General features: G+C 40.7%; 1 protein-coding gene across 1 annotated transcript in view; it reads left to right on the top strand.

Annotated features, from left to right (window-relative positions):
- LOC138265063 (dehydrogenase/reductase SDR family member 4-like) overlaps window positions 1-24,931 on the top strand; it is a 93,205-nt gene that overhangs the window by 4,287 nt on the left and 63,987 nt on the right. The window contains exons 2-3 of the mRNA XM_069212612.1: window positions 2,741-2,918; window positions 15,916-16,017. Of these exons, the coding sequence (XP_069068713.1) occupies window positions 2,741-2,918; window positions 15,916-16,017 (280 nt within the window). The remainder of the gene's footprint in view (window positions 1-2,740; window positions 2,919-15,915; window positions 16,018-24,931) is intronic.

Below are 24,931 nucleotides of genomic sequence, written 5' to 3'. Positions count from 1 at the left end.
ATTTCTGAAATTGGGTTTCCATGTAGTGTGGATGACACAAATGACGGCAAGTTATGTAATGTTTGCAATACAGTCAGATACATAAGAGAGAGATACAAACAATAGGAGAATGGGTGGTGTGGGGGAGCAAGTAAAGTCCAAGACTAGTAGTTATTGAGTCGCAAGACACACATACAGTCCATGCCTATGATCAAGAATCTTGTTCTGCAGACTCCAGTGTCTGTAAGTAATATTTGAGATATTGCCAGTACCCATTGGTCTCAAAGGTGGGGATTGGTGTGTGGCAAAGAGCGCACTGGTAGTATCACAGTACCCTAGATTTTTCAACAAGGCTTTATTAGTGGGCGGGTGCTTACTCCCCGAGTAGAGAGCAATCTCACACTTGGCTAGAAGTAATGCATGTGTGATGAATCATCAGACATTTCTCGGTATGTCTAGGGCATATCCCAACAGGGCTATTAATGGGACTCTGGCTATTTCCTTGATCATCAGGGCCAATCGGGAGTGGATGTCACACCAGAAGAAGGCAATATGGACGCAAGTCCACGTCATGAGTATAAATCAGCCCCATCAGTGTGGCATTTAGGACAGCTCGAGTATCTCGCAGGGTCCAGGCATACCAGGTTGCTAGGAGTGACATAGGCTCTACATAGGAATTTGCAATGAATGAACTTGCCTGTGGTTAGGTGAAATAGGGTGTGTTTAAGGTGTGCCTACCATGTGCCCCTGAGTTTCCCATTGCGGGCGGTATGAGAGCAATGCAGGCACTGTACATCCTAGAGACCAACCTTCTCCCATTGCTGTCAGTGACTACAAGTGTCAAGAGAGTAAACTCCTCCACTGCACTGCTCGGAGGCACCATGTAGGCGTCGAAAGACAAAGTAGTCCATACAGGTAGCATTGGCGAAACAAACATCCTCAGCTTGGAACAGGAGGTGACTGTCTGAGAGGAGGTCACCAAACGTACTTATAGTGTGCCGCGTTGGTGAGTGCTGGACTTCCTTCTCATGTTTTAACAGAAGCCACTGATTATCTGCCAGTGGCAGCGCAGGTTGACATTGAGATTGCAATCTTCATTGCAGTTTTTTCCTTCGTTTTGTATAAACTTGCATTAACAGCTTCTTTATTAGTTGCTTTATTTAATGATGAAATGTATTCTTCTCTGGTAATTTTGTATGATGGATTCCATTTTCAATTAAAAAAAATAGATTAAATGTGCATGCACAGCCCCCCCATGAGATTTCCAGTCATTCTCAACAATATCCATTCCATGGCATGATTCCTCTCTTTAAACTACAAATCCCCTATTTTAGTTGCTCTCAATCCTAATCCTCTGCCACACTTCTTTTTCTAATATCTTAATTTTTGGACTTCTGCCCATGACCGAATTTCCACCCCTTTCATCTTCTAGCCTGTGGTTTCCGGTCTGATCAACAGATCAAAGTAAGCATTGATAGGAAAGAGTATCCATGTAATTCTTAACTCCACATTTTCTCACCTTAACTATATGTTGGAGTTGGAGACGTTAAAGTTGATATAAGAGTAGTTCAATATTAAACTCATAATATTTTGACAGAACATGATTTCTCCAGTCTTTTGACTTGAATGTGTTGACTACACACTGCTGCTTTTTATATTCTGAAAAGCTGGCTCCTAAAACACTTGGGGGCTGATTCTAACCCCGGCGGTCTTTGACCGCCGGGGCGAGGGTCGGCGGGAGCACCGCCGACAGGCCGGCGGTGCCCCGCAGGGCATTCTGACCGCGGCACTTTGGCCGCGGTCAGAAAGGGTAAACCGGCGGTCTCCCGCCGGTTTACCGCTGCCCTCAGAATCCCCCATGGCGGCGCAGCTTGCTGCGCCGCCATGGGGGATTCTGACCCCCCCTACCGCCATCCTGTTCATGGCGGGAAAGCCGCCATGAACAGGATGGCGGTAGGGGGGGTCGCGGGGCCCCTGGGGGCCCCTGCCGTGCCCATGCCAATGGCATGGGCACGGCAGGGGCCCCCGTAAGAGGGCCCCGCAAGGTATTTCAGTGTCTGCCTTGCAGACACTGAAATACGCGACGGGTGCTACTGCACCCGTCGCACCTTCCCACTCCGCCGGCTCGATTACGAGCCGGCATCCTCGTGGGAAGGGAGTTTTTCCCTGGGCTGGCGGGCGGTCTTTTGGAGACCGCCCGCCAGCCCAGGGAAAAACTCATAATACCCTCCGCGGTCTTCTGACCGCGGAGCGGTATTATGGGGGCGGAATTCTGGCGGGCGGCCTCCGCCGCCCGCCAGAATTAGAATCACCCCCTTGATATATTCTACTGTTTACTCTTTAACCTGCTCTTAACAATTAGTCACATCAAATTCAATCAGTCACCACTACAGTTGTATCTTGAAGATCTTGGAAGATCTCCATTGAATAAAGCAGCCATATGCCTAGGTGGGTACAGATTTCTGAGTATGGTCCCTTTAAAATTCTCAAATAGCAGCCTGTAAGAAGTCTATTTAGCCTGTCCTTTCTTCCTGCTTATTCGGAGCAGAATGCTTTCTCTAGACTCCATCTTCCTTGGCTAGAAAAGAAAACGTCAATTTCAATTGTGCCTCCAACCCAGAATTTACTTATTATTGCCCCTTTATCTCATTTCAGCATGGCAGACAACCCTCCTATTAGTATACAAGGAGTTCAAAAACCTTGCACATAAATGATTACCATTACCCTGTTGACAGTGTGGTCTTGCATTCTTCTCTTTCAGGATTGGGTTTGCAGTTGCAAGGCGCCTCGCGCAGCAGGGTGCTCACGTGGTTTTGAGCAGCCGAAAGCAAGAGAACGTGAATGCAGCCATCCAGCAGCTTGTAGCAGAGAACTTGACTGTGTCAGGAACTGTTTGTGATGCTGGGAAGAAGGAAGACAGAAAAAGTCTACTACAACTGGTAAACAAAACCTCAACAGAATGGTTGCTTCGTGTAAACCCTAGGAGATCTGTCTGTGTGGTCTATCAAAGTCTGATCATCTATATGGACAGATAACAACACGCATGGATAACCCTTTCCCTATTAATGCAAAACTGAATACAACAGACCCAAAAATGCACAACAAAGACAATGCTCACACAAGGTCCCATAGTTATGGTTTGGCAGTCTGACATGCCATAATTGTGTTTTTCTTTCATTTTCCATATCTAAACTAAATTATGTTGTCCTAAATTTAGTCAATGGTAGGTCTATTCAGTAGGCATTCAGGTAAAGTGGTATGTTGATGTTCCTTCTGCATTGTACTAAAACCTGAGTAATGTGGGTGGGGTGTAGTTTTTAGAACAGTCACTGTCACACAATAAATATCTAGACTGAGGAAACTTGAGGACATAAGGAGATTGAAAACGGTAGATTAACCAAATATTCAAATATTCACAAACTAGCTGTTGCTAGCTAAGGATCACAAAAGGGGTCTCATTATCACTGGTTTTTAGACTTCAGACAGCCGTTTCGCTTATTCTCCAGCTGTTTTTTACTGGTTTGCCCTCTCCTATTTGACCTCTACGGAGTGCAGAGGGATGTACATATTTTTGGGCAATCTTAATCCTATTTACAGGTATTCATACTGGCACTCACTGACTGATGCCCCATGCAGGCGTATCTTGGGCCAATTTTAGTAGAGCGGGACAGTTTCTGTATGCAGCTCTGTCAGCCATAGTGCTGCATTGGGAAATATTTATTGAGCACACATAAAATGTACTTGGTTCTAAAATGTGTCTCTTTCTGTGAGTCTACAGTAAAAGCCAAACATGCTGTACTGTCCATGTGAGGTAACCCTTTCTCTATATAAAAGTAGGGATGTTTTGATATCAGACTGGCTTATGAATCACTAAATGCACGTTTTATGATTATATTGATTATTGGACATACTCCTAGAATTGTGTTTAACACTACTGATCCGGTTGACATGTTGACTGAGTGACTAAGAGAGTCCATCTAATTGCAAATGTTAACTTTTATTGTACACTTCTGATGTGGTTAATCTCTTCTTCCACCGAGGCAGGTGATATTTTTGTTCAGTTTACTGATTGACTACATTCATGTAACGTAGATGCAATATGACATTCTCTTGAGGCGGTTCTGAGTACATCAGAGGCAAAGAGCACACTCAAGGTTTGTTCTGAATCTTGGCAGGATGATCCCCAACATATAGTGGGACGTACTTCATAAGCCTGAGCCCTGAAGAGAGAAGCAACGACCATCATTAATTTTGAGATTGTATGGTGAACGATTTTGTGGAGTTTGACTGGAAACTCCGTTGGCTCCTACAAGAAGTGTAGTTAGACATTATATCTGAACTGTACTCAGGGCCATATAGAGGAGACATTTATATGCAGGACAAGCCAACTAGAATGAAATGCTAGCAGCCACATGGAGCCAATGTTGTGATGTCATAGTGGATGAGGTATTATTTTGGCTCCTTAGCCAATTTATTATTCTAGCTGCCACATAATATAGTTGTTTAAGAGACTACAAAAGAGGAGATTACGTGGTGCAGGTGAATATTTATGATTTCTACAATCACCAATGGTTGATGGGTTTTGGATACAACAGACAGTATGGATCTTAGTCTGCCTCAGTGAAAGACTCATCTTCTATCTCCTGACCCTACCTAGGGGATTGGTAGATTTGGGACCCGATTTAATTTTATTATAAAGCAATCATAGACATGGTGGTCAACTGACCTCTACATGCCACCATCCCTGTGATGGCTGTCAATCCTAATGGGTTGCAAATTGCGACCTACTTCATTAATATGCATGAGGTAAGTCTATTTTTGAACTGCAAGGACTCACTAATGAAACTTAAAAGAGTTTCATACATTAGTATTCCTGATTTCCTAACTTCAATTCAGAGATAATCGAGATTAGAAAATCAGTATTCCTAATGTTAGTACATCTGGCCTAAGTGCCAGTGAGACCCTCTGATCTAAAGTGCTAATATAGTTTATACATATGTCACTCTAATTTTACATGCTGTCAGCATATAGCAATTGTTGATACAAGATCCTAATGAAGAACATGAGTGATAATCACATCTCAATGTTATTTATTTATTTATCTGTTTATTTATTTGTAGATGTTGTAGAGTTTGTATTTACCCCAAAGGGTATCCTGGCCCTCAGCACAAAACACTGAGGCCCATATTTACAAGGAGCTTGCGCTATCGCTGCATCATTTATTTTTGATGCAGCGATGGTGTAGGCTGCTGAGCCATATCTTCAAGGCCATGCAAAGAGACTTTGTGTGGGTTTACAATGCCTTGCAGATATAAAGTAAGGCAATGCAGCGTAAGTCCCTGTTACGTTATTTCGCATCAGGGAGGCATTTCCATGGATGTTGCATGGGTGTTTCCAAGCAACATCCATGGATTTTGACGCATTCCCAGATTTACAGGCCAAGTACTGCCAATGTTATCAGTGATCCTCCACAAACACTTGAAAAAAGAGAGTGGATGACTGAATGCATTACTCCAAAGACAGTCCGGAAGGTGCTGACAAATCCAAAGCCAACAGACTTTAAAAAACTGTACAATCCCCACATTGTTAAACTCATTAAAGATGTGACTGGGCAAGTCATCAAAATGTTTTGGGAAGGTGGTATTGAAAAGGGACTGTATCTCTGCAGACAACCTTGATACTTGCAAGTCATACGTTTCCCGGTGATGTGCGAGCCACGTGTTTTAGAAACAAAGGACCTTCAAGTCCACTGATATTGTCAAAACTCATATTATAAGTAGTGATGTGAGGCCACAGATATGCTACTTTTATCATATGCGTAGGGGAAAAGTACATTCAGGCAACAAGTCCCAATTTGAGAAACCGAAATAACGTAAGAAACACCTGAACTCATTCCACAGCAACCTTGATCACACAGCATTAAGTAGCTCATGTTCGAAAGTAACTGAAATACTGGGGGAATCAAAGGGATACAAATACCCTTCAGAGAGCAAGCAAAACTTTTGATGGACATGTTGCATGTGCCATGCAAGGCCATCTGTTTACAAATCATGGAATGGCTGACAGAAGTTTCACACTTGCTACCACTAAGAAAGACCTCTTTCTCATCAGTCAAGCATCTGTAATCAAAGCTTACACACCTCATCAATGTAACTGTCTTCTAACTGCTCAAATCTGCCTACTGGGAAGTGTTTTAAACACAAAGTGAATTGGAATGTCGATATTGCTAAAGAAGTCACTCCATGAATTAACCATACTGATGATGGTATTTCAGCCACAGTAAAAGGCAACATTTCAAACTTTTCAATGTTAAGCATGATGCAACTATTTCCCTTCTGAACCATTATCTGTTGTTTACATGTCAAGTTAATAGCAGCAAATAACTCAGTAGATTTAATGTGCTTCCAAGGCATGCAGCCATTTTTTAGAACTTGTAATGTCCAACTCAAATGAAAAATGGACCTAGGTTGACTCTCCCCATGGTGTAAAAGTGACATGTAATATTGAATGGTATAAGTAGCAGAGGACACATCAGTGTTTAATGTGTAAATGCGATTGGTCACGGTGTTCATACCATTAACGACAACAGCTAAAGCTTTCTCTAAATTTTCCTTATCTATTTGCCTTAAGCAAGCAGCTTCCTTTTGCAGAAGCTTCCATATTTCATTATATGTAGCATATAAGAAACATTTTGAATGTGGCTTTATGGGACCCAACAAAAAATCTTGTAAGCCTACATCTTCGAAAAGGATACTAATGTGATCTTGCACAGCTGTTAATGTGGAAGATCGTAACCATGGTTGACAAAGTTTACCCACGCTGTATGTGGCAATGACAGCAGTGTGTTGTGTGGTGACTTAACAAGGGTCAGGTCTGCTCGCATTAAAACCACACATGGAGTTAACAAAATGTGCATGACAACCATTTGTGTCCACTAGCCACAATAACCACCCTTTGGGACCTAAAATTTAGAAATTAAGGGTAACATTCTGAACCCAACCATTGAGCTGTTCTTCAGTGACATTTGGATTCTTTTGTCAATTATCCAATTTTGCTACAGGGAGAATAGTGGATGCACTAATTTATTTTATTTTTGCTAACCCTTCCATGTCTTCTATTTGACAATCTTTTATCCTCCGCACACTTTTCAAGTCAATTGATTTCTTCCAATATTCACAACCTTCCATGGCTAACTGGGAAACAAAGGAATCTGAGTAAATCAATGTGGTGTTTTTTAACAGTTTTCCTTGCGATTGAAGGAGGTAATTTGAAATAATAAGACTCAGCTCAGTAAAATAAGAAAACGTTTCTATGTATGTTTTGGAACTCCCCGCTGGTGGAATTGGACAATGTTTTCACTCTACATAATTATAATTTACTCGCGGGGTACCAGTGTAAAAAATGTTGTCCATAATGGTGGTAACAGAAGATTTCCCCATAACTTGCGGTGTTCATGTACACATCTTTATTTTCACATGCAGTATATTATTCAAGCTCAGAAGGCATTGAATCAACTGTTTTTACATCACCATCATCAGATACAACCCCCAGTGTAATAATATCATTCATTAATACTTTAAAAACATATGGAATATGAATAATTTCTGTAGGGCCCAGATTTAAAAAAGTACTTTATCCCTTAACATACCATCAGGAACTGGAACAGCTGAAATGTTCACAACGAACACGTCTCTTCGTACTTTATGTAAAGAAAAATAAGGCTTTGAAACCTCATCCACCAGTTCAATAGCAGGGTGTTCAGGAAGATAATGACCATGTATCCGGAGCAAGAAAACAATAACAAAACCAATCCATAGACAAAAGGCAAGCAATGTCAATAGTAACCACATACAGTACCATGGATGAACCAATATTTATGTTTAAACTAATTGAAAAGCTTACACATTTTTGATGCTGGTTCTGTAACTGATGCTGTAGAGTTTGGAGAAAAGTAATCTTTGTCGTCAAAATACCCAGAAGCAGTCTGTGCCAAAACTGGAGCTGGTGTAGGTGAAAGGTAACTGGTAGATGTATCCATAGGTGGTTCATCATTTCATCTGTGCATCTGTGTTGCATTGGAAAACTGCAAATGTATATTGTGGACATTCCTTGTCAAAGAAGTGGCGACAGGAATCAACAAAAGTTCATTCTCTGCCCTCCCCAACCTCGGAGAAATAATTTCAGCATTGCTTAGTGCTTGAAGAGGTTACTTCTGGAAGGTAGTGAGAGGGGTACAGGAACTACCCAGGATCGGCCATATGGTGCAATTTGAGGTCAATTGAAACAAAGTGATTGTCTTTAGAACCAGGCAGTGATGGTAGAATAACACTTCTGGTACTGTGTATTCCCAGGACATGAACATGTGTTAGGTATCATGGACCATGCTCCTTCTTCACAGGTATTATTTCACAAATTAGATCCCCAGCTTTAGAAATCCAGCCTGTGAATAGTGGCAAATCCCTCATTCCCAAAGTGGCGGCATATGCTGACGAGTTTTTATCATAGAACTGTTGCATTTCCTGCAAGACGGTATCACGTTAATTTATGTCAAATGGTGTTTCTGCTGCCACTGCACCACTGACATCAAGACCAGGGACTTTCATAGATATTCTAAACATGACTTCATAGGGGTCGTGTCCTCATAAAGACCTTCAAGGCAGATCATTTAGTGCTCTCTGGGCTCAATACAGGTTATGGAGCCTACTATGAGCTGAACCTAGTATCCTAACTGTTAAGGATTGCTTTAAGTTTTGGTTTTTCTGCTCCACAGCCAAATGTCCCTTTGGATGAAATGGAGAGGAGTAATGCACCCCAAATCCCATCATTGCCATGGTGTCCCTGAATGTCCCAGAGGCAAAGGCAGAACCCTGGCCTGAGTGGAATGCTGCGACTGCATATGTCCGAATAAAGGCTTGCAAATCTTTAATAACAGTTTGAGCATTAGCCGATCATTGTGGCCACACCCATATAAATGTGGACCATTAATCAACAGCACAAAAATGTATTTGTATGCACTGTCTCTTTGTAAGGGACTACAATGGTGCAGGTACACACACTGTAATGGTTTGTGTACCTGATGGGTGTTTTTGGTGGACCCTTTAATTTGTGGAAAATGTCACAACTAAGGACATATTGCGTGGTCTGTTTGTATAGACAAGGCCACCAATAGCGCTTCTGTAAGAGTGAGATGGTAGCAGCCAAATCAGCATGGGCATAAGCAGCCCCTTCATGTGCTGCTTTAATCAGATCTAGTCTGTGGTCTTGGTTGGGGATCATATGATCGCCCACCCCTGGTATTGTTGCAAAGGCAATGTTTTGGGCAAGTAACTGGTAGGAATATTTTGCAGGATATGCCTTTGGTCGGGGCTTGCTGTCAGCCAAAGCTTTCACAGCAGCCATTGTTTCATCATCCAGCCTTGTATGAGAATGAGTTATCGCAGCAGCAGAAGCTGTAGCTACTGCAGATATGGCAGCTTTGTAGGCCAATGAGTTTCCTACAACATGTATCCCAACACTTTGGTGACTCAATGTATGTACTTCGTGAGCCTGTGGCAGCTTGTCTTTGAGATCTGACACCTTCCATCACAAGAATTTATGTTTTATGGAGTTCCCTTTCAAATCTCTGAACCCATTAAGGTGCCAGAAGTGCAAGTATTCATTAAAGAGCTGGACACAATAGTAAGACTCACACACAATCAGGGTAGAAAGTTGTTTGTCTGTGTATTCCAGTGCCAAGATTAAAGCTTTGAGCTCTGCAAGTTGTGCTGTGCAGCCCCCTAGGGTCTGAGTGTATGTTTGCTGAGTGTGGAATTGACTACTCCTCATCACTCCACAAACAACTGCACAAGCTGCAGAGAATTGATGTTTGGTATCTACAGCTAGTTGAGCTGCACCGTTGGTGTAAATGATGATTCTGTATTTATCAAGAGGCATAATGTTGGTAGACATGGGGTATTCAAGTTCATACTGAAGAAATTCTTGGGTCTGAAATTTTGGATCAAAACCTAATCAACATCAGTGGCAGTAAAAGAGATAGCCCATTGGATCCAATGTAGATTTAATGCTTTTGCATTTGGGATGCTTGCTTTTGTGACAGCCTTGAGTTCTGTTATCAGGGTAACAACAATAATGCATTTTCTTTGGGCTAGTGGTCTCTCCTTTATGACAGCCATTTGCACTGCAGTCAGTATTTTTTCTGTTGATACAAAATGCTGTTCTGTGTTAGAGTACAAGTGTGATCTGTATGCTATGGGCACTGTATCACTTTCATTGAATGTGATATATGTGAACACAATAGCACACAGAAAGACCTGGATTGCCAAGCTTAGTACAAATGGTTTACTTCAAGCATGTTAATCTGTACAAATGCTCTAACAATCTGTGTGTGTTGAGGTGTCCAATGTTTACTTGAGCAGTCTGAATGAACTGAGGGACTGATTCAGATCTTGACGGTGTTACCATCAGTCCGTGCCGGCAGCAGGCCCGAAAAGAATAGTCAAGTCAATGATGTTCTGCCTGCCGTATTTAGATGTATTGTGGCTGAGCCACAGATTGCCACAACAGAGTGCTCTTCCTAGCCGTCAGGCAGGGGTGTTCCTGTCAGCCATATTTAGATGTTAAAGTTGTAGTGGCAGTGTCCTGCCTGCGATTTTCTAATGGAGGGAGGACATTGCTGGACCCAGTGGACATCGGATATTGACAATGGCAGTGGAATACAGGTAGGTCACACAGACACATCTACCCTTGACATTTGACTCCCCCTGCAACACACTCAACACGACAAACCACATACACACCATTATCCATTGCCATTTCAACATGCACACACACATTGACGTACATCCACGACACAACATACACACTAATGCTGCTGTCACACACACAACACCTCAACAACAACAACACACACATCTGCACAAATACATGCACACACACAAGCACAACTGCAGACATCATAACAGTGACCGCCACGCAACAACGTGCACCTGAATGTTGCATGCAGGCCCACAACACACAACACAACATACACAACATCCACGCCATATGCAAGTGACATACATACTGACACAACCACATCACAACTCGATGGACAGCATTACAGGTACAGGTCCCCTTACAATGTGCACGCATGGACACAGTTGACAAGTGTGACCGTACACCATCAGGACACATACTGTGCAGCATCTTTAAAATAAAAATAAAAGCTTTGACAAAGCCAATAGCTCTCACATGGGTGAGAGCTATTGGCTTTGCCAATGCTTGTTTAAATGACTGTGACATTAGTGGGTCAGACACAGATGGGGACAGACTGGTACACAACACTTATCGCATACATACACAGCTGTTATTATGGTGCCAGAATTCATTGTCAATTGAATACTGGCACCACAATGACAGTACAATCACCATCACTATGGTGCCAGCATTAATTTGGCAATGATTGCTGACACCATAATAATAGTTGGGGTGTTTTTTTACGTGGTCCAGTGGCAGCAGTGACGGACAGTCCTATCCAGTCATGCCCAGCTGGAAAAGTAGGTTGAAACAGGAGAAAATGTGAGTTGTCCCCCTTTAACCTTGATCCTGCAAGTAGAGGTCGGACCGCCACTTTTTGCTTGGCAGTAAGGCACATCCAAATGTGCTTGGTGGGAAGTGCCACTGTCAGCCAAATCTGCTTGGCTGAAGTCCCACTGTCAGCCGTTATTTCCTATGACGCCGTCAACACGAATTGAGGAGCCAGGCTCTTTTCCGCATTTGATAGTTGGTATCTGGAAAATGGAGCACTCAGAAAAGCAATCTTTATTTTCTTGAAATTTATAGCCCTATGCGGCAAATCCCAAAACAACCCAATCCACCCTGGCTAGGTGTGCGTTTAGGTCATACTGTTTGTCAGATAGATGTCATCAATGTAAAACAATGCCACAGAATCAATATCATGCAACATTGATGTCACACGGGCTGAGAACAAGCCTGGACTGTTCTTATACCCTTAAGGTAAACAGCAAAATCTTCTTTGAGAACTCAAAACAGAGAATGCAATGGATCCTGGCTTTCAGGTGCTAGATTTGGCAGAAAAAACATTGGAAATATCCAAGGTTGTTTTGTATTTTTTGCGCGCTATGGTGATCTTTAGTGCTGTGCTATGTGAGTTTTGTATAGCAAATGTGCGTGTTTGACTGCTGAAGTGTCGATAATCTAAGACCATTTTATATGAATGGTCTGCCTTAGCTATAGGAAACAAGGGGTTATTCATAGAAGAGAAGCAGAGTTCAAAAAGTCCTTGGTATTCAAGTTGTGAATTTACCTCACTGGTGATTTACCCACAAGTTCAATGAGATATTGAGGTTGTATCTGTGGATTGGATATTATCAGAATAACGTGGTAGGGGGAATACCTATCCCACCCCACATGGTTTTGGTGCAGCACTTGAGCCTGCACCAAAACCCCATCTGCAACATAAGCTTCTTTTACTGTATCAGGAACAAGGACTAAGAAAGAAGGCAAAACAACATCTTCCCTCTGTGGGAGTGTAAGGATGAATTCAGGTGGCCAATCTTTATCTGCCAATAGTATGTACTAACTTAGTATTCTTATTTCCCTAGAAGGTTACTTTCTTCAATTTTTAGTATGCAAACTCTGATGGTTGAGGAGACGCGCCGGTCTGCTGTTTCACTTCAAGGAAGTCAGTTGTTGTCAGTTGTTGTCACATCCAGAAGCTCCTGAAGATTCTGGCAAACTACTATGACCTCTGCTGCACTGTCTAGCAGAGTCACTGCCCACAATATATTTATTGAAGCAATTGCATCTAATGATAAAAAACATGAGCTGTGATATGAAACATAATACAGTGTTGATTGTGACCATTAGAGTAAAACATCTGAACAGTCCCAACATCTTGATTGAATCATGAATCTAGTGATTCCTACCTAAAGACTAATGTCTAAACCTGAGAGCATAGAGGGGTTAGCCCTTCTGCCTCTCCTGGTCTGTGGAGTGAGCTCTGACCCCACAATTGAAAGGTGGTAAAGCTCTGCCTGTTCTCTGTTGCTCTCAGATGCCCATGGCTGGAATGTCCTCTACCCTCCTTGTGCCTCCCTAGGCCTAAATGATGCATATGTAACAAAACATGTTGTGTTCTAAGAACAGGCCTGACGTGATAATATGTCTATGGTTTGAGAGCTGGCTCTAATTCTTAGAGTGATAATACTAAGTAAGCTATCGTGTACTATTATGTACAGAACATGACAGACTTGAGCAAGACATACAGTGAAATGAGAACAAAGGACTGATAAATGTAAAACATGAACAACTACGCTTTCTCAGTAATGCAATTGATTAAAATATAAAAACAACTAACCTGAAAAGTGAGCTGTACTAAAATATAATAAAAATGTATAAAACTGATTAAAGGTGTATGTATGTGAAAGGGCACAGACGACGGGCCTAGAGCTAAAATAAGAGTGCCCAATCTAGGTGCTAAAAGAAACCCATAGCACTGTGGACTCCATGTGTGCAGCTCTTAACTTTAACGTGCTCACAGGTGTATCCCAGTAGGCAAACAGTACAGCCATGGCCAACAAAGTGGTCCAATCCACCCTTGGGCCTGACTTCTGTTCTGCATCACAAGAATTTGTTAATGTTGTGGGGTGCTGCAGGGAGTGCAGCAGTATGTCTCCTGGGTCATTGAATTCATGAGCCCCGGAGGACTTACCAAATGTTTCAAAGCAATCCTAGCTGGAACGTTATGCACTTGTGGTCAGTTTGATAGTTGTATTTTGCATCTTAAAAAATGTTTTAAAAAGACTCAAAGGTGTGTGGATTTTTTGTAGTAAAGCTTTATTACATTTTTAAAGACCATCACCATCACCATCACTTTAATTAAACATTGAATTGGGTGAGCTAATGAAATATACGTTTTGTTATAAATATTGAACATGATTTTACAGAGACAATACATGTGCTTTATATATGTTGCTATTCTGACCCCTTTAAAACCAATAGCCCCACTTTTTATATTTTGGTGTTCTAACCCTTTAACAGTCAGTAGCGCCGCCTAATTTAAAATAACCCACCTTAAAATTAGCCATGCATGCCTGCGGGGTTAGCTCGCAGGCCCTTCAGCCAACTCCCTTCTTCGCACGGTTTGGGTCAGCAGGGGGATTGGGCATCAGTGGTTGTTAGGCGCAGGGTCTGGACCACAGACAAACCCAGGCTGAGCATAGCCAAACGCCGTACTCGGCTTGAGGTTGCCTGCATGTGAAGGGCTGGATGAAGGCCTGGTTATAGGCCAGACTCGGTTGCCAACCTCAAAATGCGTTAGCACAAAGGCCATGCACAGCATGAAATAGAAGTAAGGTATGATACTAAAATCTTGCTTTATGTTAGAAAACCCTAGAATTTCACAAAAAACAAAGGTTAAAGTGAAGTTATAGTTTGATTTGGTAATAATACCTTATTTTGCATGAAACAAAACAGAAATTCACTAATAAATTAAAGATTAAAGAAACATTATAGGTCAGTGAAAATGGCAGTTAAAACATACTGTTTTAAATTAACAAAACCACTGAAATTCAGGAGTTATAGTTAAATCATGTACTATAATTTGTGCTCTAAAGTAACTATAACTTGTGCATTCACCATGTACTGTGCATGACTTTATATAATATATCACTCATGACGTCCTAAAACATCATTGATAACATCCCTGTACCATGTGAAATTACTTAATTGAGGACAAAACTGTCCAGAATAACATACTGAGGTCTATGAACAGTAAATTCAATGTTGTGTGATGTCCAAGCAAAAACTATAGCAAATTTCAGAAAATAACTGAATGTTACATACAGATGAAAAAGAGAAAAAAAAAAAAAAAATCAGACTTTGCTACCATATATAGTGCTAACCATTCATAAACAGTGGATTTCAAATTAGCAAATTGTAAATGTTGAAACTGCTAATTGCTACTATAGCTATGCTGATGAAATTACAGCTCTTCCATACATTTGTGAGCCCTGCAGGGGTCGGATAACAGTGCAGGAGAGACCACTATTGACATAAAAAGTGTTAGACTCTAAAAATCCTATCTCAGGCCAGAGCAGAAAAGAGGTCAATGCCAAAAGAAAGAAACACATCATTGAAGAGAAACTCAGCACTGGTGGAGGAGGTCATGATGAACCATGAGACGTTAGGGAAAGTCCCAAGTATGCCTTTGGGGTTCAAAACGAAGGCCACAGTTAATGCATCTGGCATCACCCACTGCACCACTCACAAAATACAAGATGAGTTATCAGGCTATACATGGAATGCTGGAGGAAGACCTAGTTAGGAAATCTTACTGGATCACTTGTGAACATTAAGGATTACTTAAGGTGGAAATGTCATCCTTCGATCACATGGAACAGATGAATGTGTATGGACTTTAGGGGATTGCAAAATTTTTAATTGACTAGTCAGTCAACAAGGTCTCTGGAGTAGTGTACCGTGAGGCTTAATGTTGATGGACTCTGTGAAACGAACGAACGTCCATTTTTTTCAACCTAATTTTGCTTACATTTATACTTTGTGAGCACTAGGATTTGGATATTTTTTATATAGTGTTCATTTAATAGTGCTGATTATTTCAAAGATATCTGAGTTATAAAGATTGAACAGGACACGAATATCTTATTATTTTTCTAGTATTACTGTTTCTTTTAGCTATAAGGCAGACGCTTTTTCCTTCCATCCTGCTCAGATGTTTCATGGATATCTGCATATTTGAATCTAATTGATTGTTTGAGCACTCCATTGTCTTCCTTGAGAAAGACCTATTCACTGGTGAATGGTACATGATTTGACCAATCCAATGTGAGTGTGTTTGATGCTATGTTGATAAAATATTGAGTGGTATTTGAAGAAACATGCTCCTCCTTTTGTCTGATTTTGTTTTTGGTGCAGGCCTTGGACAAATATGGAGGGATTGACTATCTGTTCTCAAGTGCAGTTCTTGATCCACAAAGCAAGGACATCTTGGAGACAACAGAAGAAGAGTGGGATGCGGTAAAGTAACAGGGGTCTCAAGTGCAACCCACTTGGATACTCTGGCTTTCACAGTGCCATATACAGCTTCAAAAAGTGCTCAGTTCTTTTACCACCTTACCCTCCCCTCTTCTCTCTGTGGGCAGCGGTAGGGGCAACCACAATAACCACAGCATGCAAGGTTGCCTTAATTTGTTTGAAATTTAACCCTGCTGCATTTTTTGGTGGAAGAGGACACAGATAATGTGACGTCCTAGTTCAGCTACTAACTTATTTACAGCTTAAAAAACCAACACATTGCTTCTATGGTGAGTACACCAGGTTTATGATTTCCACTGTCTAACCCCTTAAACTGTCATATACAAAGTCTCCAGTGGCAGTGGACCTTTCTCCTCCTGACTTGTAATATGGCAGGCAGTGGCCACCCAGATGCTACTTGGCTCCAGTGGATGGGGCAGGAGGGTGCACTGAATCAGCCACTTGTGTGCTCTGACTTCAAACTGTCCCACGACAATGCTGCCTTACCCTTGATCATTGGCTTTTCACCATAATCAATTCAGGCCTAATATAACAAGCACAAGTTTTCCCAAAATTCAAAAAGTGCAACAGAGGGGCATAACTTTCAGCATTGCCAAAGAGTTTTTAGTTTCGCAATTACCCAAGTTCTTTTGATGCCACTAAAATTATATACTTACTTGTAGGGCCTTTCATCATGCTCTTTTCATGCATTGCTCTATTGTTGTGTAATTCCAATTTCATCCTTTGCCATCCTTCACTGTGAGTGACTTCATTGTGCCTTTTCACAAAGAAGCACATCTACACAACTCCATTCCCTTCAGGGTCCTGAACTACTTTGATACAAAAACAATATTCTTGTTTTCAGCTAATTTCTTTTGGATTGACGATTGTCTGGAAGTTTCCTCCACAATACAATTTTACAGAAACCATGACAAAACAAAACAAACATCAACAAAACCAAAGGGCTGAGTCAATGCCACGTCAATTGGCTTTGCCAATGCTTGTTTTTAAAGGGAATCTTCTCATGCCTCATGACATTCTTACCCCATTTCTCCGGACTCCCCTCTGAATGCATGCTAAGCAAACATGAGTTTTCTTTTTGCAAGGCATCCAAGGAACAGGCAAATTTCTGAGAACAAGTGTGTCAGCTTACTGTCTTTGCAAAGTCTAGCTACAACCCTTATCTTGCCTGTGGTGTCCTATATATTTCTAAAGAATGCAGTGATGCATTCAATACCAATATTGAAAAGCTTAGAGTGAAGTTGTAAAAGAAGCATGGGGGAGGATCATTTTCCCAGGAACTTGCATTGGTCTGGGCAAAATTGTAATTCCCTGAAACAACAAGCACTGGCAATGCCAAGAAACGACAAGACTGAAAATGCCAATAGGTCTGGCGTATGAATGAATAAGACATTTGTGTAATTTATGGGTTCAATCACCCAATAAGTCATCATACATGCACTCTATCAATAATATATGCACTCATAAATCCATTCATCCATCCACTGACTCACACTTGCATTCACCCTCTCACATAACCACAATATGGCACAACAAATGCAAGCTAAATTAAAAGAATACAAGGAAAAAAGTTAACATGCTGCTGTCTAAACATGGCAGGCATGTGTTTGTAATAATGAATTAAAATGTGGCAGTGGGTGTTCATATTGCAAAGGTGTTGTTAATAGTCTATTGTTATTTTAAACTACAAGCATTACCGCAACATATGGACCCAAAGTGATGGCCATCTTGGAATGGCAAAATAATGACTCAGTGCAGACAACAGCATTATATAATGGTCCCCTGGTTTAGAGTAAGTGGCGTTGTGTGGTTGCCATACTGCAGATAAAATTAGAGGTAAGCAAGCAACCAGTTACCACTGACTGGAGAGCATTAGTATCCCTTTAAGAAACTTTGGAATAAAAAGAGAAGAAGCAAATAAATAAAAGGGGAACTTAAAAGGAGAAAATTAAAAATTAAAGGACTGTCAAAACAACCCTGACACTGGATGTTCCCCTTGTAATCAGTAAATGCCGCCATTCACTGGGCAATAAAGCCAATGGCTAATGTGGACTGAACCATTACCCCTTGCAATTCACTGTCATGAATGGAAGCTAAGTGTAAATGACACTCAGAAACACCAATTGCAGAACAGAGTAGACCAGACCCAGCAGTCCTCAATGTATGTATATTGCTATATGTTTTTTACACAGAGGTATATATTATTTAGAGATTTCTTTTACTATAAGATCGAAGAAGACAACTAAGAAGAGACCTTAGCTATAACCTTTACAGTGAAATCTTTCTGCCACTATGGTTTGTCAGAGGCACACACAAACACCAAAATCATTCTCCATAAAAGTAATCAATGACATTTCATGTAACAAAATACCTATGTGTATGTTTTAATGCAGAAAAATATAAATCCACCCTTAAATGCCTATTTACGTTAACATATTCTTTTCATAATAAATATTTCAGGCCTAATGCAACAGAAATATTTTTCGCAGTGGACCAATGAGACAATATCTATTATCATTGACTTATCACCATAACCCACTGAGGCCTCCAACACTGAGCGTATGCTTTCCCACAAGGCACCCATCAGGCATACAGTCAAAAAATTGCAGATATGTGCAAAATTGCAGTGGGCATAGCAACATTTTATCTCTCTTAAGAGGGCCTAACAAGGATTCTAACAGTACAAATCTATACCCGTGGTTTGTCAGATCATGTAGCCAACACCAGAACCCTTTTGCACTATGGTAAACTGTGAGATTCCACGTAACAAAAGATCCCATGTAACTAAATACCTATCCGCATTAATGCAGAGTAGTATTAATATACACTTAAATGCCTACTGGCTTTAACATATGGTTTTCACAATTGAGCTCACCTGCCTTTATCATAAATTTCTATTACGAGTAATCAGGTCTACAACTTTTATCATTGGTTTGCCTCCTTATCAGCACAGATCTACTGTCTTCCCGTAAGGCAACCATCAGGTACACCATATTAAAATTACAAATATGTACAAAAGACTTACATATCCTATGCTGATGTCAACCAGATCGTCCTGTCCCTCTCCAACAAGATGCCAAACACCCAGACAAATTTCTCTATCTGCATGACTGAAGAAGCCAGATGGATGAAAATCAACTGCTTCAAGCTCACTTGAGGATACTGTTTCCAGTAGCAGTTCAGTCTCCTGCCGCTATAAAGACTCACAAGGGTGAGGATACTCAACAGGTTCATTAAGTGACCTCTCAGGATGCCGAGGTAACTCACAAGGTTCATTATGTGACCTCTCAAAAATATGACAAACAGAAGTAAATAATAGCACACAATAGCATGTATTGTACAATATGCAACACATTGTTCTGTATGTTCTCAATTATCTAGTCTGTTCCTTTTTTTATATAAAGCCTTTTCAATTTATTCTTGGAACATTTCAGTAATCAATTTGCCCTTGTTAATTGGCCACTGCTCTTCCATATTCTCAAAATGATCCTCTTTGCACTTATCAGTGCTTTTCATAGCAATTTCTTAGGACGATTATTCAGTAAATCCATTTGAGCATGATAACCCTGAGTTATCAATGTTACAGAGAATGTCATTTGAACTTCCCAAACCAATGAGATCCCTTCAAAGATCACTGTCCAAAACTTCTTTACCCTTTTGCATTCATTTAACATCTAAACACCAAGAACCTAACATCCCAACATTTATTATCCAACAGTCCCAATCTGAAAAGCTTCAGTAGCAGCTATAATTTTGTGAGGATTGTTTGCAGTGTAAATGTTATTCTGAGGCAACCCGAGAAATACATTTGGTATTTCACATTTTAGACTAACATAAAGTATTTGTTATTTGTTCCTCAAGATCCAAACTCTATGTATTCTTTAAAGCTCTCACAGATAAATCCTCAAAAGGTACTTTAGCTCTCAATATCTTGTTTTTACTTAGTGCTTACAAATATCAGTGGGGAGCCAAATAGTCACAAATGAACAAGATTTTCAAAATAATGCATCTTCTATTTTTACAAGGTTGCAGCTTGTGTTTCAATTTTAAATGGATAACATTCAACTGAAATCCATTACACTAGACGTTCTCTATCTGAAGTATTTCATCTCAAATCCAAGAGCACAAAAGATGAAACATCTTTGGTACTTAATAGCTAGTTGTCTCCAGTTTGTAGGTTGTTTATGAAGGTATACTTCTTGTTGTAACTCCATGAGTGCTTGTACTTAAAGTAAAATATTTGATACAGTAAGTTTGGTGAGTTTTGGCTCTAGTGTGCACTCTGTATGAATTTAATAATGCAACAACACTCAAAGGTTTCAAGGTGCTAGATTTTATCCAGTAACTATCATGGTCTTCCCCATTCAGATATTGCCCCAGAGTAAAATAAAGTCTAGGGAGATAATTCAGGGAATCTGAAGCCATTCTATTTCTATCCCATCTAAGCTTTTCCCATGATAATGTAGGTTTTTCCCCTGACTCCATTGGAGATCCTCAGACAATTTATATTCTGCATTGTTCCTCAAATGTAGTGTACACATCATGTAGTATAAAAACGTGGGCAGAATATTAATTTTAAAAACATTTCTATTACCCCTTAAGGTGGGTTAAAGTTAGCCTGTCTAGTACAATCCATCCTGGATCCTTTTATATATAGTGTCCTGTGCAATAAATATTAAAATCTTTGAAGTGACAATTTCAATGTGTAAACCCAGATAACTTTAGGAAGAAATGTAATGATTTTGAGATTGAGAAGATTATTATTTTAGACAGAATGAGTTTGTAACTTGTGCCCTAGCTGATCATTTCTATAATGTTTACTGCTTGTGGCACTGAGGCAATAGTGTTTGAGAGAAGAAGCAACAATTCAGCAGCGTAGTCTCTGGATGTTGGATGTGTCAAGATATATCCCATCTAGAGCAGTCACTAAATATATAGAAATTAGAAATATTCTAATTTCAGATTTGCACTAGTAAGGCTGTGCTAGAAACTGTTAATTGTTCATTAAATGGTTTCATTAAAACTATAAACAAAGTCATGAGCTGTTCTGTTTGAAAAACCAGAAACTGTTATTCACTGTCCAGAGAGACATCACTGAATATTAAAGTAATAATATAGCTACTGTAGTCAATGTTTCTGTAACACACAATTCTAAAAATGTGTTCCTTTGGTAGCTGATTATTCAAAGGGGAAAGAGAGTTAAATGAACTTTGATTAGAATTAGATTTTAACTTTTCCACCAGGTGTTTTAGAAATTAATTATGAGGATAAACATGTTCTAAGTCATCTTACTGAAATTAGGATTCAATTTAATGATCTGATTAATTATAAAGTGTGATATATGGTACGATGTGTAAGCAAAGCTACTGGAGAGTGGTTAAAGTTATAGTAAACGTTTAGTTAAAAAATTGAACAAAGAAGTTAATCCTATATCATTGTGTCAGTTACTAATAATTTTGGACAAATAATTCTGCATGACAAATATATAAACAATGTGGGCCCGATTCACAAAGGTAAAGCTAGACCAAAAGCCTAACCTTTTTACTTTCAGTATGTCCAAAGGGACTTCCGAGTCGTATCTTTACGACTGCAGAGTTCCGTACCTGGGATGGATTCTCTGCACTCAGGGAGCAATCGCCATAGTCGGGGCAGCATCTCCACCCCAAGTCCAGAACCTCTGCACCTGAGGGGAAATCTCCACAGTTGGGGCAGAGTAAGTGTAATTTCATATACCGGCAGTGCATGCACTACAAACCACATAAAAGCAGCAAACATCCAAGGTCTGTTTTTTCCACTTCGACATACACATCTTACCATCACCGTGCTACATGTGAGGAGGAAGAAGAACTACACCGAGGAGGACACCAATATGACTGTAACATTTGTAGTGAGGAACTGCAAAAAACTGCATGGTCTAATTCTATACCTCGGCTGTGCAACACAGAAAGCAGCCCTATGGCCGCAGCTGGCCACTGAAGTCAGTGCACTAGAGAAGGATGTCCAGATCATTACAGACATCAAAAAGAAGTGGCAGGATGAGAGGAGGTGAGTGAAGGAGAAGTTCACCAGGATAGACGTGACAAGTGATCTCTTGGGGGGGAAATTAGAACCCGTCTCTGTCCCACCCCATTTGAGAAGGATGTCCTCTCCATCATGTACCCCCACCTGCTGCATGGGCTGCTTATGAATGAAGACCCTAATGTGGTGCAAGGTAATTTGATGTAAACAATGAATTAAAATGATAAATGTGTACAATACACTGCAAATGTAACTATGCAAGCCACTTCAGATTTGTTGCAAATAATCATGGTGATTTTGTCACTCATGTGTCTCATTTTGGCAAGTGCACTACAATTCCCAGAATCTATTGTGATGGGAATATTAACTTCCAATTCCTCATTTACAAATAGTGGCCCACCACTGCTGGTGATTTCATTTTACACTGGTATGTAGCACTAGAAAATGTGTCTGATTTAGTAACCATCACATTTGTATGGTAAATGCAATTGAGTAAATATGTGAACAGTTGTACATAATCATCATGTGTCAGTTTTGTCTGTTGACTTCTTATTTTTATTGCCACATTCAGCTGAGTAGATTCACTCCCTGGAGCAGGGAGGCAACATTATGGGGCCCATCAACCCATACCACCAGCACAGACTGGTACATAAATATAGCCAGACGAGGGTCTCATTTACTAAATTGTAATCCGAAAACCTGTAGATATTTACACAGAAGACATCAATAGTCTCAAATGTGCCCTGAATTAGGATATGTTGTACATTATGTGTGTCAACTAGAATGTAAACTAAATACACTCATATCATGTTAGCCCCTGTGAGGTTGGCCAGAAAAACAGGTACTACAGTCATCTCTGTTCCACTTAAGGTGTGTCATATGGTCAGGCACAACAAACAGGCTGGATGGTAGACCCTGGTAAGTACACTTAAAAATTACTTTATTGAAGAGACTCATAGTCTTAAATATTGTTTGCAAGAATCCAAAGATATTATACAGTAAATGACAAACAGAAAATAAAAAGCATGAAGTCCAATACAGGAAGTTGCTAGCTGACAGTTATGGTCCTTTTGAGCGATCCTCACCTCCAAGCAATATCCTCTGCCATCCTGCTGCTCTGTTTAGTTAACCTTGAATTGAGCATCCTAACTGAGAAGGTGCTCAAATTATATACGGCCAGGATGGTATATATGAACAGACTGTGAAATCTCCACCAATCATCGTTGACAACAGACTGTGCAATCACATAAAGGCCGCAATACAACTAGTGGCCCAAGAGAAAAAAGTTTCAGCCATCTGTTTATGCACCTGCTTACCCTGCCATCTGTGTTGGAAAATAGCCCTGTTCCCTAGATTCAGACCTAGGTGGTATGTATAAGTCCTGATGTACAGCCATGTGCAAGACACAACACGCTACTATTATCTGGCCCAATACTTCAGGGAAGTACAGCAGCAAACCCCCTGTATTGTCAAGACATCTGAATTGCGACTTTAAGAATCCAAAAGTATGCCCTATGGTGGTTCGTGGACGCATGTGTGCCCTATTGTGACAACGCTGAGGTACAGTGATTGCACATCTGCATGGTGTGAGGAAATGAAAGTAGAGTGCATAAGCAGCCTCAACTGAGCAGGAAAACAGAGACATTTTGGTGCATGTTCCTTTGAATTTGTAGGTTACTAATATACAAAATTATACATGCAGTGTCTGTTGGTGTCATGTACATGTCAAGAGAAATATTAAATTGTAATGGATGGGTGTAAAAAAAATGTAACTTACACAAATGTGTCTGTTGCTTGAGTACTTACCCAGAAACCACATTTGTCCTGCTTCCAGCCGCTGGGCAAGAGGTGACCTGTCCAATATGTAGTAAACTGTAAACTTCATACTTGTATAGCACACTACTCACCCATTAGGGTCTCAAGGCACTGTGCACATACCGCTATGGAACCCCTCCTGGCTTTTCCCTGTGAGGTGCCCACTCTTGGGCAACCTCCAAAGTGAAGCCAGGTATCCCAGCACTGTTGGGGACGTTGTGGAGATTAAGCAAGCTATTGCCCAGAGTTACAGAGTGGGACCCATGAATTAGATTAGGCACCGATGTGAGAATTATCAGGTCCAAGGAAATTGAGCCCAAGACCCGCCAAGGTGGGAATTGAACCCTGGTCCCAGGCCAGATTTCTGCATCAGGGTCTGCCGCTCTAACCATTGAGCCACACTTCTACTACTACCTGGGAACTACCAGAGAACTCTACATGCATATCTGTAAAACAGCCACTGGCATCACACAGTCCCTTCACTTGGATGGAATGCCAGGAGTGTCTGTTGAGAAAGATGTATGCATTTTGGCGAGGTGTCTGAAGTGCCACATGACTGCAATCAATTGCACCAACCACACATGGGAAGTGGGAAAAGAGGTAGAAATCCCTGGCACCCTTTACCTTCCTACCAGTGTATGTGGCAAACGTGTGTAAAGATGCTCTCTTCTATTTAAGCAGCTCAGAATCTGATGCAAGCATAAAGTACAGTTGTATATTACATTCACAATTTGTCTGTGGAAGACATTACACGGCATTACACGACCGATGACTATGAGTTAAATGAGGCATTACACGACCTATGACTATGAGTTAAATGTGCAATTGTAGAAGAGATGCTTTGTAGAACTTGTGATGTTCTAGCTGCCACTTGAACGCTCAGATGTATAGGTTTTTGGTATAGTATCTTACATCTTTTTCTACTCTCTTGTAGTGATGTGTGTTTTTGAAAGAACAGTTACCACTCCAGTACACACCCCACACATACACAATTGTAAATACCCAGTGCTTACATGAAGCTATTTTATATTTTCAATGGAGAATGTTGTGCTATGTTGGTTGT

Source organism: Pleurodeles waltl, chromosome 11, assembly GCF_031143425.1.
Source record: "Pleurodeles waltl isolate 20211129_DDA chromosome 11, aPleWal1.hap1.20221129, whole genome shotgun sequence".
In the NCBI taxonomy this organism is placed as follows: domain Eukaryota; kingdom Metazoa; phylum Chordata; class Amphibia; order Caudata; family Salamandridae; genus Pleurodeles; species Pleurodeles waltl.
Note: the sequence above shows the minus strand (reverse complement) of the source record. Positions and strands in the feature narration are given on the sequence as shown.